This window comes from Metarhizium acridum, assembly GCF_019434415.1.
Source record: "Metarhizium acridum strain ARSEF 324 chromosome Unknown scaffold_1, whole genome shotgun sequence".
Classification (NCBI taxonomy): domain Eukaryota; kingdom Fungi; phylum Ascomycota; class Sordariomycetes; order Hypocreales; family Clavicipitaceae; genus Metarhizium; species Metarhizium acridum.
The window spans coordinates 713697-726220 of NW_027094015.1; the positions used below are offsets into that span (position 1 = coordinate 713697).

General features: G+C 50.4%; 4 protein-coding genes across 5 annotated transcripts; 2 read left to right on the plus strand and 2 right to left on the minus strand.

Annotated features, from left to right (window-relative positions):
• Positions 1 to 950: 950 nt before the first annotated feature.
• J3458_000171 (uncharacterized protein) lies at positions 951 to 3736 on the plus strand. The gene is made up of 2 exons (XM_066115980.1): positions 951 to 2405; positions 2471 to 3736. The coding sequence occupies exons 1-2, from the start codon at positions 1338 to 1340 to the stop codon at positions 3509 to 3511; spliced, it is 2109 nt and encodes a 702-aa protein (XP_065977861.1). The 5' UTR covers positions 951 to 1337; the 3' UTR covers positions 3512 to 3736.
• A 268-nt stretch (positions 3737 to 4004) lies between these two features.
• Positions 4005 to 5715, plus strand: RPS8A_1 (40S ribosomal protein eS8). The gene is made up of 3 exons (XM_007813796.2): positions 4005 to 4099; positions 4339 to 4413; positions 4540 to 5715. Exons 2-3 carry the CDS (start codon positions 4350 to 4352, stop codon positions 5094 to 5096), a joined length of 621 nt encoding a protein of 206 aa, XP_007811987.1. The 5' UTR covers positions 4005 to 4099; positions 4339 to 4349; the 3' UTR covers positions 5097 to 5715.
• Positions 4013 to 9694, minus strand: J3458_000173 (uncharacterized protein). Of its 2 annotated transcripts, XM_007813797.2 has the most exons (5): positions 9166 to 9694; positions 8697 to 9036; positions 7421 to 8640; positions 6260 to 7348; positions 5437 to 6180 (listed from the first exon to the last, which is right to left on the minus strand). In XM_007813797.2, the coding sequence occupies exons 1-5, from the start codon at positions 9253 to 9255 to the stop codon at positions 6097 to 6099; spliced, it is 2823 nt and encodes a 940-aa protein (XP_007811988.2). In that variant the 5' UTR covers positions 9256 to 9694; the 3' UTR covers positions 5437 to 6096. The 2 variants fall into 2 exon arrangements, with proteins under 2 accessions (XP_065977862.1, XP_007811988.2); XM_066115981.1 differs by lacking the exon at positions 9166 to 9694 and having other exon boundaries at positions 4013 to 6180; positions 7421 to 9114.
• Positions 9695 to 10986: 1292 nt separating this feature from the next.
• Positions 10987 to 12211, minus strand: J3458_000174 (uncharacterized protein; the record flags this gene model as incomplete). Its single annotated transcript, XM_066115982.1, has 3 exons — positions 11792 to 12211; positions 11637 to 11693; positions 10987 to 11523 (listed from the first exon to the last, which is right to left on the minus strand). The coding sequence occupies exon 3, from the start codon at positions 11395 to 11397 to the stop codon at positions 10987 to 10989; it is 411 nt and encodes a 136-aa protein (XP_065977863.1). The 5' UTR covers positions 11398 to 11523; positions 11637 to 11693; positions 11792 to 12211.
• Between the last annotated feature and the right edge of the window lie 313 nt (positions 12212 to 12524).

Genomic DNA, 12524 nt, shown 5'->3' on the forward strand with positions numbered 1-12524 from the left:
GGGTCTCCCAGGCACTGCGCTGCAGGTGCGGTGCAGTCTGGTGCTTGCACTTTCCATGCTCGGCCTACGGAGTACTGTGGCATTATCGGCAGGTGCAACCACGCCTGGGCATTGTCGAAGATGGGGGAAGGGCCCGAAGGGGGGTGGGTGTACATGCATGAATTTACAACCACAATATCTTTGCGCGTCACAGTTATACCATGACAATCTTTGGCAAAAGTCAGTTGCCCACGAACAAGGATCGTGCTTTACATAATGCATGGCCTCTCTAGCTCGTTAGCATTCCTTTCGCGGCTGGGGCCCCAGGGCTATTAATAGTTTACGTCAACAGATGCTGCAGTGTCGACTTCTAGAGAGTTGTCACGTCATCCTACACCTCAAGACGAGCATTGTATAAAACCCTACAACACGGTGGAATCGAGATCCCATTTGACACGCCGAAAAACACCCAGTGCCATTATTCGATTTACGCTGGTGACGAGAGTGTAACAATGCGCCGTCCGCCGTGCCGTAGCCATCAAGCCTCGACTTGGGCTATAATTACATCCAGCAACCGAAACTTGCGACATGGGATATGCCAATGCGCGCAGCCAGGAAATGTACTCCTGGCTGTAGGCTTATGTAGCCTGCCAGGTCATCTTCAGCCAAAAGCGTCTGTTTGTGAGCAATAACGTTTCGACAAGGTTGGGCAGCTCCAAACATAGACCACGGCTTTACTCAACTGCCAGGTGCCGATTCACTGCTCCAAAGTGCTAACAAATCCAACCAACACCTTGTCGGCTGCCTGTCAGCTCTTTGCTTTCTTCGTTTACTCATGTATTGGTTCTGTGAATCGCCGCATCTTCGCTTTTGCTGCTTGGGAACCCGGCTGTCAGCTAAATACCCTCGGGCTCCTTTTGCTTCAGCTTGTCAAGCCGCTGCCCTGATCTGCGTCACGGGCTTTTTTTTTTCATATACTTTGATTCACGAAACAGTACCGTCATTCGGAGCTTCTCTTTAATCGCAGGATTCATAACGCTGTTTTCCCTCTTTTTTTTGTGCGCCCTCAACGTCCATTAATCCGACCAGCGGTGCCAACAAACTTTTGCCGTCTAAGCGCCGACTCTACGCCGCCGCACATCAACATGAAAGCCAAGTCACTTGACCAAATCTTCTCTGATTCATATCATCAGCCTCTGGGCATATTCTGGGCTCTCGTTTGTGCTGCTTCGACGAACTAGACCCTCACATTCTCAAAAAGTCTTATCCGCCTTCTTTCTTGCCTTCTGCTCTTTTACTCATACTGGACACTGCTAATACTCGGTGTACAACATTCTCCTTGAAAGAACAGCCCAACAATGAATCCGTGTGCCAACAAGTTCACTCCTCTTTCTACTCCCATATTGGGGTCATCTTCATCTACATTGGCCTTGCACGATGACCATCATGGACCCACGTTGGAGAGGTTTCCATCAGAACAGATCCCGATTCAGACTACTGTTCCTTTACACAATCATCCTAATCAGTCCTTAACTCCTCGCCAGACACCATTCCGTGGCTTCTCATCATTATATCCCGGTATTCACTTGAGAGACCATGCCGTTCCGCAGCCTGGCTGGAGTATGCCTCTATGGTACAACCCAGTCGAAGTCGCAGGGCCTTTTTGTCCTACATCTCCACATCCCCATCCGGGCTCTTTTATATACGGCCCAGTTGTTCCCAGCCTAGCATATGCAGATAAAGCATTTCACACTGTGGCGGCAAATTCAAGACCTGGGTCCGGGCATATCTTTGACATTGAACAAACCCAGACTCGGACCCAGCCTAGACGGAGGATTGCCAACAAGACTAGCAGTGAGCCCTATGCATACCCTCACCGAGAGATCTCATCACAGAGTCTCGTATCTAGCTCAGACTTACTGCAAGCTACAGCCTCAAACGTTATGGGAGAGCCAGAGTCATGGAAGAGCAGAGAGTGTGTCCTGAAACAACCGCCCGTGTCTGCCAAAAGTACTCACGGATTCCTACGGCACAACGACTGTTCGCATCTTGATTTCGGCAGTTGCCTTTCATCAAATGCTCAACAAAGCTCTGAATGCTCAACATCATCATACCCGCCTTGGTCTGAAAGCGTTGTGCCTTTGTTCTCCGACGCCTTTGCAATACAAATCGGCAATACGACTGACAATGCTAGACAACAATGTTCACTTGATGCGGATGCAGATTCTATTCCCCAACATCAATGCTATAAAGAGTCCGAGTTGCCGCCCCGCGGGGTTTGTCAAAATGCTGCTTCGCCAGGTACCTCTAAGCCATGTAAAATACCATCCCAAGATAAAGCGCCACTACTTAGAGCTAAGGTGAGGAGTTGCGATTCGAAGGAATCTCAATCCTTTCAGACGGTTACTTCGGAAAAGGCAAAACGTGTGAGTGTACCTCGTACTCCTCAACACAGCAGACTTATAGTTGAATACTAAGACACGCCATTCAGAAAACCACGGCTGTCGAACATTCGAAGCAAGCGGAATCTAGTCAGATTTATATTCGGAATTTCGACTCCTATGCGAGTGACGACGAGATGTCACGTCTCAAGAAACAGGGCTGGACAGATTCTGTGCCAGCGATATTGAGAAGTTTGCATTCAAAACCACAGATACACCGAAACGTATCTATAGATGCAGGCATAGCGATCAAGCGATCGATATCTGAACACGGAGCCCCTACAAATATGGCCAACAAGATGTCGCATAAAGGTGCCTTCAGCGCAATAAAAGGGCCCATGCAATTCGACGTTGCAAGTAGAGTAGGCGAAGTGTCATGGTCCCAGTCTAACAGATGGGAGAGCCCGCTGACTGAAAAGCTCAAGATGTTTCGAAAGATGATACAAAATTTACGCCATATTAGGGCTGATCGCTCCCCGTCTTTACCAGAAAGCACGACCGAGCTGCTACAGTTTTGCGTGGATATGGCAGAGGGGAAAAAGAGACGGTGTTCACAAAAAATGGGACGGCTAGAGGCAGCACGGGAGCGTAGAAAAGCGATTGCCGAGGCCCCAGATGAGCAACACGTAAAGATGGTGCAGTTTCTTCAAGGGAAAAAGTTCCCAGACAATCTCTCGACGGTTTTTGCGTCGCGAAATTGCTTCAGAGAACACATCTCTCACCACGATGCTCAATGGGCAAGGTGGCCTTCTTTGGCGGAGCTCAAGGAGGTGCGCGACAAACGGCCGGGTGCACATGAGCGATACCTTCCTCCCCCAAAGCTGAGAATCGATGTCAAAGGCTACGCGGCGTATCAGAACGAGCATAGTTATTGGGCAGACAGGACAGACTTTGGCGGGGTGAGGCAATTGAAAGTTGACACTCGATTCATTCCCTCTATATCCCCTCCCAGTGCTCCCACTGAGCCCCCTTTCCCGCAGGCGACGGAACTGGCTCTTGAGGAGCTGCCAAGTTATCTACAAAAGGCGATAGAAGACATGGGGAAAGAACTGGATGCTGTAGACGGCTTTGGTGTTTCGAATAGCTTATGAACGGGTTGATCAGCGGCCATTCAACGACAGCAAGGCTTTGTCTACACGATCAGCACTTTGTTCATTGTGAACAAAGAAAGACGAGAACCGTTTCGTAATACTGCAGAATGGGAGCTTGCGCCAACAAAAGAGCGAGATACAAAGAGCGAGGAGAGACATGGGCAGAGCACTAGCATGAGTAACCAATGAATTCTCTATATAGACTAATATCAAGCAATGGAACACGACCAAAAATCCCCCCCTCCCCTCAGGAATAAAATCGTAGAATCATGGAGACGATTCTTTCCCGTTGGAAACATGAAACACATAAGCGCCCAATCAACTTTGCAGCTTACCGGCCCACAATTTCCCTGTTTAAACCTGGCTCCGTAGGTCAGTTTCCACGGCGCGATCTCTCGCTACTGTCCCGGAAGAACGTGAATTTCCGAAGCCCTGAGGCGGATACGTACCTCGGGGCTAGCGAAAACCCACAACCACAATTTTTCGATTGCCAATTCAGCCCTCATCGAGCACTCCGCCGAAAAAAAGTTCCCTCCTCTCACATCCGCCGCCAATTCGATTGCACTGGTGAAGCAGCATAATCATCAGGTGAGTCTGGCAAATGACACACGCAGCACAGGAGATGAGGGGTCGGTGATGAACCACAACGACGACGAATACAAGTCTTGGACTCGAAGCGATGGCTCAAATTCGAATAATTTCCAAGGGGTGGCCCGGCGTGTGGTTCCGTCATTTGATGAGCATCACCGACCGACCTCTGCTCCTGATGTGCTCTGCCAATATACGCCTCTGTCCAATATCAATCCGCTAACCCTCTGCTTTCTTAGAGCTCGCAATCATGGGTATCTCTCGCGACTCCCGCCACAAGCGCTCCGCCTCCGGTGCCAAGCGTGCCTTCTACCGTGCGTACAGACAATAATAACCCCTTGAACAACATATACATACATGTTCTTTTTTTGCCTCTACAATCGAAAGCCCGTATGATATTGCTCGTCAATAAAAAACATACGTTCTGACCTTTTCAACAGGGAAGAAGCGCGCTTTCGAAGCTGGCCGCCAGGGTGCCAACACCCGTATTGGCGCCAAGCGCATCCACACCGTCCGCACCCGCGGCGGGAACCACAAGTACCGTGCCCTGCGTCTCGACTCGGGCAACTTCGCCTGGGCCTCTGAGGGCTGCACCCGCAAGACGCGTGTCATCGTGGTCGCATACCACCCTTCCAACAACGAGCTCGTCCGTACCAACACCCTGACCCGCAGCGCCGTCGTCCAGGTCGACGCCGCCCCCTTCCGACAATGGTACGAGGCGCACTACGGCCAGCCCCTCGGCCGTAGACGCCAGAAGGCCCAGGCCGCCAAGGAGGGCAAGGTCGAGGAGGAGACCAAGAAGAGCAAGGCCGTCGAGAAGAAGCAGGCCGAGCGCTTTGCTGCCCGCGGCAAGGTCGACGCCGTTCTTGAGAAGCAGTTTGAGGCCGGTCGTCTGTACGCCATTATTTCCAGCCGTCCCGGTCAGTCTGGTCGTTGCGACGGTTACATCTTGGAGGGCGAGGAGCTTGCTTTCTACCAGCGCAAGCTGCACAAGTAAAGTGTGTTTTTTGTGCGTGCATCGGCCGAGGAGAACGGGGAAGGGTGGTGCTCGGGAAGCTGGAGATCCAGTCGGCATGGCGGCTCCCATCCGCTGGTGTCCAGAAATCAATCCCCTCACGGGAATGGTGTTCAAGGGATTTTCAATTGTCTTGGGCATTTTTTTTTTCAGGGCATGAAGAGCTTGACATGAAGCATCGGAATGGGTCCATAGGGAATGAAAACAAAAGAAACCTTTTTTTTACTGTGCAATGTCACTGTACAATTGAATTACACTTATCTGTTGTACATGACGCATGAATGCCTGGACCATGTGGCCATGCGCACAGCAGTAGGTGGAGAAGACAATTTCACATGGTAGAGTTGCGACCCCGGTGGACGAGGTGTTGCTGTGTTTCGGGGAATTTAGCATGTCCCACAAGATTCAACTGATATTTCATTGTTTTCTCCTGCATCAGGATCACAACTAGTCCAGTTTTCGCGGGCTCTCAAGGTACCAGAGGGCGAGGTGTTGGCTAGACTGGATGGGGTCTAGGTAGGCATTCGACCCTTTGAAGTTGCTCAACGCTACCGGGTGGTCGAATACCAATGATAAGTCATGTTCGATATCAACGTGCGGTAGCTTATTCTCTTGTGACACTTTTTCTACAAAGTACTGATCCTATCGTTGTGATTACCCGCTCCATATCGTTGTCATGTCAAGTTCCAGCCCGCCACAAAAAAAATCCATCAATACACCAAGAACCAAGAATATAGTATGCAAGCCCGCCGATATCATCATACATCAAGTCAGCTATGGTTTCCTTCCTCTACCCCCTTGTATCCAGGTAAACAAGGAGAGGTCTTGTAACGCCATGCGGTAGCTTATGACAGCTATTTTTTTTTTGTACACGAATGCTTCCAATAACAGGAGAAGCAGAAAGACGGAAGAACAGAAATTTTGTACGCATTGTTTTCCACTAGTACAAAATGTGGAAGAAATGTGCAGAAAAGAGCCAGTGTTATGTGCGACCTTCCGGGCCTTGCCGAAATTGACGACCCATATCGGTCCATTTGGTTTTCAGGTTTTCGTGTTCATCGTTGATCTGTAGTGATACAGGCACATGTTAGTTGTTCAGTGAGAAACCAAATGTGGTTGCCATTCAGTGTTTGCAAATGACGTACCTGGGCATAGCGCAGCTTGCAATCCGCCAGCTCCTTTGCAAGTCTATGCAATTCATTCTGCAAATCTACGTTTTCTTGGTAGACGTCTGCATTTTTCTTCACCATTTCGCTGCGCTCCATTTTCCACTTCCTCTCGATCTCCTCAGGCTGTAACTGAATCACATTCCTCAATTCCTTAACCTGACCCTGGAGGCCCTCGTTCTCGTCCCGCAGCCTGTCGTTCTCACCCGGTAGCGTGTCGTTTTCATCCCGTAGCCTTTCGTTCTCTTTCCGCAGCCTTTCGTTCTCTTTCCGCAGCCTTTCGTTCTCGGTCCCTAGCTCTTCGTTCTCAGCCCGTAGCGTTTCCAGCTCCTCTCGCAACTGATCGCTCTCCACCGTGCAATGAACAAGCTTGTTACAGAGATCTTTTTGCTCGGCATCATGAGCCTGAATCCGTTCTTCCAACTTTCGCACTTGGCCAGTCAGGTTCTCTTTAGCCATCTTCAGATCTTGCAACTCTGTTTCTTGTTTCTTCCTAGCTTGAGTTTTCTCCTCCCATTCCGCGGTATACATCTTCAATATTTCAGGCGTAATCTTGACTTCGCATGCATCTCGGACAAGCTGGTCCGCTCTATACACCTCCTTGTCTATGCTGGAACTGGAGCTCCCAAAGAATCCATTTTCGAGGATACTGCCCTGGCTGGGATCCTTGTCGATATACACATCAAAAAGCCTGTCCTTCAAATATGATGTAAGTTGTTGCATGTCGGATAATCCCAGTAGCGTGCTAGCATTTTTTTGCATCAACACGATACCGAATCGCAGAATAGCAGACAGGCCTTCGGACAGAATCAAGTCGTAAATACGGAGAACGAGCTGAAGCGGGAAGCGGTAGGCGAATAAGGTGAGAAACCACTGCGTAGCATAAAGATGTGGGGACACATCGCGGCGATGTAGGTGACAGTACAGTGCTGGCTCCAAATCTTCCAGCAAACGCTCGAATTGGTAGCAAAGCATGTGCAATCCCGGCATATCCTTGATAAACAAGTCCCGTAGTTTATATTGGTGCATCAAACGAACGAGCAGACAGAATGCCTCGTCCTCAGGCATCTAAATATGAAGTGTGTCAGTGTCAGTCACGTTCTCGCCGTGGTCTGGCTAGACGGGGGTGTTTCTACCTACATTGAACAGCAATGGCATGATCAAAAAATTCATGCCCTGTGCGTATCCAACACCATCGTCGTAGAGAGCATACGCTTTGCAGACGCCAAACAGACCTTCTTGAAGCCCCGCAGCAGCGGCATGCTTGGAAAAGCTCGTTCTCGCCCCAAGGTCACGTCGAATAGTTTTCTCGAGGATCTGAATTTTGGCTGCCCGTTCTTTCTGTTTCTTTTGCTTCTCCGCGATTGATGCAGCCTGTGCCTTTGCAATCGCCTCCTGGCTCTTCTCGCTCCTAGGTGACGTGCTGCCATTGCCAGCCGACTTATTCGAGTGAATAGATGATGCAGACGACTTCACGCCGTCACTATTCGTGTAGGCAACGATGCCACTGGCACTGGGAGTGGGACTAGTAGCTGTGCTGCGGATATTCTGCTTGTCCTTGTCGGTACCTTGGGTGAGAAGATCCTTGTACAGCGTTTCAAGGTGTTCATTTTTGCTCTGCGCAAGGACTTGCCAGATGACTCCTCTAATAGCGTTGGGAATGCCCGTAGCAATGGCCCTGTTCAACTCCTCGGGACTGGTTCGGGCTACCGCGGCCGGACCTTCATAGACGACAGACTGCCAAAGATCCCAGTCTACTTGGGCTTCCTGCATCGCTGAAGGCCCTGCATTGACTCCAGATGCAGTGCCAGGGGCCAATTCGTGGTTGGGACTCGGCACTGGAGGCACTGGGCTCTTGTCACCGGACACAGTCTTACCGTCTGTGCTGACCAGCCCAAGCGCATCCTCTTGTCCGTCACCATCGCCAGGAATTAACTGTATACCAGCTTCCTCACGCATTCGCAGGACTTTGAACCTGTCCTTGAGACTCTTCCTATGGTTACCATTGACGCCATTCGTAACTTGATTCTCCTCCGTGAGCGTACTGAGCATCATTTCTGGGTTGCTTGTCAGGGTAGCAATGGAGCTTGCGGTGTTTCTTCTCCCAGAAGGCTGAGCCGGTGGAGACGTAGAGGTATCCTTGTTTGTGGAAAACCAGGAAAATGGAGACGAGCGTTTCCGGGTAGGAGGGCTTGGAGCCGGTTGCGGTGGAGGAGCGGCGACTGCATTGGATGAAGGGCCTGGGCTCTTCGAGGGTGATTCGGCGGAAGGAGACCAAGCCATAGATGGGAGAGCATTGGTAATGCTGCTCAGAGACAAGGTCTTGCTGGCATGGTCCTTTTCGGGTGGGATTGGGGGTGCTACCAAGATACTCGTTTAGTGGACAAGAACTTTAGGGGTCAGTTGTTTAACACACCTTCTGCCTTGGCAGGTGTCTCGTCATCCAGGTTCACATTATCGAGGTTCGATGTGTTGGAAATGCGACGCGAAACCGGTGAAGACGTCCTGCGCGGGACTGGCTTTACTTCCGCCTTGCCAGAGTCCACCATTTCATCACTGGCAGTCCCCTTGTCTTCCTCGTCCTTGTCGCTTTTCTCGCCTCCCTCATCCTCCTCATCTTCTCCGTCTCGTCGCGAAGCCCTTTTCGAAAGGGAAACGGATCTCTTTGTCAATGAGCGTACGGAGCCTGCATCAACTGTATCTGCAGTAGTATCTGCATTGTCTACAGCATCTTCGAACGAGTCCCCGTCTCCGCCCTGCAAACAATGGAAGGTCAGCAAACATCCCAAGAGGGGACGGTATGGGAATGGAGGCTCGTAATTAATTTATAAAACTTGCGGGCAGAAGCAAGAGGCATAAGCAAGTAATTTTTAGCCCTGACGTACCGTATCTGGGCTCGAGCTGGCGGCCGAGGAGGGCCTTGGCTTCTGTTCCTCCTGATTAGGAGAGGAAACGTCGCCGCCCTGCAACGACATTGTACTTGTGCGTAAGCGCAGGGCGCCTTCGTGATGCGATGGTTGTATATGTCAGTATATATAGCTCGTAGTTTGGAGCAGTTCCGCTCGTGGCCACCAGCACCGAATGAGGTGACGACTGCTCGTGTGACTTCGAACCTAGGGCAAGGGGAAATGAGGTTGTTTGTCTGCTCAGTTGTCGACTATCCTGGGTTGGGTGCTATTGCGTCTCATACAGTAAGGATGGTAAGGAAGGGGCGTGCCGCGCAGCGTCGCAATTACGGCTAGAAAAGGAACAAAATTCTCAAGAATGCGGAAAAGTAGTTACAGAGTAGAAGCAAGAAGAAGGGAGTAATAAAGAGGGCGCTGGTGAGTTGGCAAACTGGCACTGGTCTCGTCCCCCTGGTTTCTTAGCGGGAAGTGGAACATTGAAGACCGAAGAGATACTTGGTGGAGTTTGGCGCACGCGGTTAGTTGGCGGAATGTGCATGTGTGCAATGGCTCGCGGCGGCTGGCTTGAATGTTTCCCGCTGGCATTGAATGCGCAAGCTTGCTAGCCCAGGAACAGGCACTTGGGCCTAGTTGGAAGCGAGATAGGGGCTCCCGACGCCTGGCAGATACCAGACAGCACTGGCAACATTGAACCTGCCAGACTATAGTATGTGGTAACTAACTACTAGTACTAAGCAACCAGCACCTGGTGCACATGTGCTCAAGTGGCTGGGGCATCATGGAGGCAGGCCCACCCTGGGGAGCTCTGGCCGCTGACTTCGACCCTCGACCCTTCGACTCGCAGCGCCAGACTGGGTCTTGGATGGGGCTCCGGGTCCAAGTTCAGGTTTCAGAGGTCGGCTGGTGGGCCCACCTGTGGCAGACCACATAAACATTCAATGTTCGGACATTCATAAACATGGCATCAATTCATCAGAAAGGCGGGCAGTGAAGCGAGGTTGATAGATGGCAGTGTTGGTGCCCAGGATTGCTCTGCCATGAACTATGAACTTCAATATTGCTCTCCAGGTGCTCCAGCATGCAATCCGTGCTCTGAGCCCTGTGCCCTCTGCCCTGTGCTCGTATCGCGTGTCCACCACTTTGTTCACCGGGGCCAGGGACTTTCGCTTCAAAGGCTCAAATGTTGCTTTAATTGGCGTACACTAATCAAGCGGTTTGTTGGTCCTGCTACGTACTACCACATGCATCTGTGAACCTCTGAATACTGAGGAGGAGCAACATGTTCCCACTCTGCTTTGCCCACATTGTCAGGGGGAACCGTCCAGGAGAAAACTCTATAATTCCCCAGGTGCGGAGAGGAAGATATCCCAAACAGCGCCGCTTAGCCGCACATTTAACTTCAATGTTGCCATGTACGACGTCCAGTACTAGTGTACACGTTGCGAGGCATAGGTCGTCAAAGCCAAGTCAACGTGTCCAATTTTACCATGACAGCTCGATATTTGTAGTATTCCGCTTCCAAAGGCAGATTTGGCCGGGGTCTCTCGGAGTCTCCAAGCTCCAGATGTCCCGTTTCTGCTGCTGTTAACTTTTAAGTTGCACCTGCCGCATTGACTTGAGCTATTCTGGCACTGGTGACGGTGGCGGTGTCGTCAAGAACCACATTACATATACGGGCCTATACCTAGAGAACGTGGTTGATCCGCCGTATTGAGAGTGCTCCAAAGTAAATACAATCCTAGTAACTCAAGTTTATACCAGACTGTATCAAGTATGTTGTAGGTGGCCATGCGCATGTGCTCACCCTGCAGGCCTTTGGAATGTAACCATGACCACAGCCTCAAATCCGGTGTGCTGATTGGCTGCCGCAATGTCACCACTTGCCCATTTTTCTTTGCTCAACCAGGAGCGTAAAAGAGGGCCTGGCAATGGCACCGTGCTCATAAGGATCCAGGAACATGTTCTCCATTCGCACGCCAAGCCTGGCCGAGCGCCGTTGGAATCAACGACACAAGCTCCTGGAGGATCGCGCTGTCCAGCACCGGTATCCCTGATGTTCAGACCAGCCCTCGATGGAATCAGAAGCGGAAATGTCGGAGCCCTTCCTGGATTTTTGCTCCGAAATTGTTTCCACTCAGCTTGATGAGTGAAATAGGTTTCCAGTATCTCACTTATTTTCTGCTGTTCTTCAAGATCGTCGATTTTCTGCATCCGCTTTGGGGAATCGGTCTCATCCAAGTCTGCTCAAATACCTCCTCTAACTCTTTTCGCAGAGCACGATGTCAGATCGAATGGAAGCGAGTTCAGCTTCTGAATCTGAAAATGGTGGCATGGTGCCTTGTTTTGAAGAGGTGTACCACAGTTTATTAGTAAACACTTGATGCGAAAACTGTAAGGCTGGCAGGATTCTGAGATAGCCTTACAGTGGGAGGTGAAAAGAAAGTACCTACCTAGGCAGTATTTAATCACGCTAGGTACCCGGCAATCTCACTTTATATTATGATATACTATGTATATTAGTCTACGCTTCTCAATGGGTAAATATATATTCTGCCACAGATTATATATATACCCAGTGAAAAGGTTGAGAATTGCGAGGACGAACCTCAAGCTCCCTGATATGCGTTTTCAAAAAGTTTCTGAAGAGAAAAAAGAGTATCGAAAAAAGGTTTCTGAAATGAAAAGGTGTCTAATGTCATCCGTCAGCGACTAAGTGGTAGGGGGAAGGAGTTCTGCTATCTGGACGGCAGCCACAGGAGGAGGAGCGCAGGAGTAGTTAAAGCATTTGTTGAACGGGAGATGTTAGCAACATTTACTGTGCTGCTTTGTTTATACCAAGTACCAGGAACTGAAGCAAGAGACCAGTTGAACTTCTGGTGGAGTGTGAGCGTTGATGCGATGACGGTGCTTCTTACCGAAGACGTCAATCGGTAGGTGCCTCTACTTGGACGCTCTTGGCCCTCAATGTCAACCGTCTGTACCTGGTTCAAAATGTCTTCAATTGCATGTAGTCATTGGACTCTTGCATGCAGCCAGTCAAAGTGCACCAGATATTTAAGGCTCAGAGTCGAGCGCTCCCAACAGTGCTACTACCTACGAGTAGGTAGGTACCTAAGGTCGTAGCTGCCTCAAGTGTCAATTTGATGTCGCCTGCCGCAGCCTACCAGCTACAGAGTACATCGGTACCTAGGCACTTACCAAGTACTAGGTACTAGCGTGCCCCAAGCAAGCAGCCATGATCGGACCAAGTTGACGCCCACCACAAGCCGCAAGACTCGGAAGCCTATTACGCAGAGGCCCACTCTCTTGCTGAACCTGACGTTTTTGACATCCGAACT

Excerpts from the sequence above, each read along its gene's own strand:
- J3458_000171 (XM_066115980.1), top strand. The coding sequence starts at position 1,338 with ATGAATCCGTGTGCCAACAAGTTCACTCCTCTTTCTACTCCCATATTG. Across the intron at positions 2,406-2,470 it reads CTTCGGAAAAGGCAAAACGT|AAAACCACGGCTGTCGAACA; the intron begins GTGAGTGTACCT and ends CACGCCATTCAG.
- J3458_000173 (XM_007813797.2), bottom strand. The coding sequence starts at position 9,255 with ATGTCGTTGCAGGGCGGCGACGTTTCCTCTCCTAATCAGGAGGAACAG. Across the intron at positions 9,037-9,165 it reads CCAGCTCGAGCCCAGATACG|GGCGGAGACGGGGACTCGTT; the intron begins GTACGTCAGGGC and ends CATTGTTTGCAG. Across the intron at positions 6,181-6,259 it reads GCAAGCTGCGCTATGCCCAG|ATCAACGATGAACACGAAAA; the intron begins GTACGTCATTTG and ends GTATCACTACAG.
- RPS8A_1 (XM_007813796.2), top strand. The coding sequence starts at position 4,350 with ATGGGTATCTCTCGCGACTCCCGCCACAAGCGCTCCGCCTCCGGTGCC. Across the intron at positions 4,414-4,539 it reads TGCCAAGCGTGCCTTCTACC|GGAAGAAGCGCGCTTTCGAA; the intron begins GTGCGTACAGAC and ends CCTTTTCAACAG.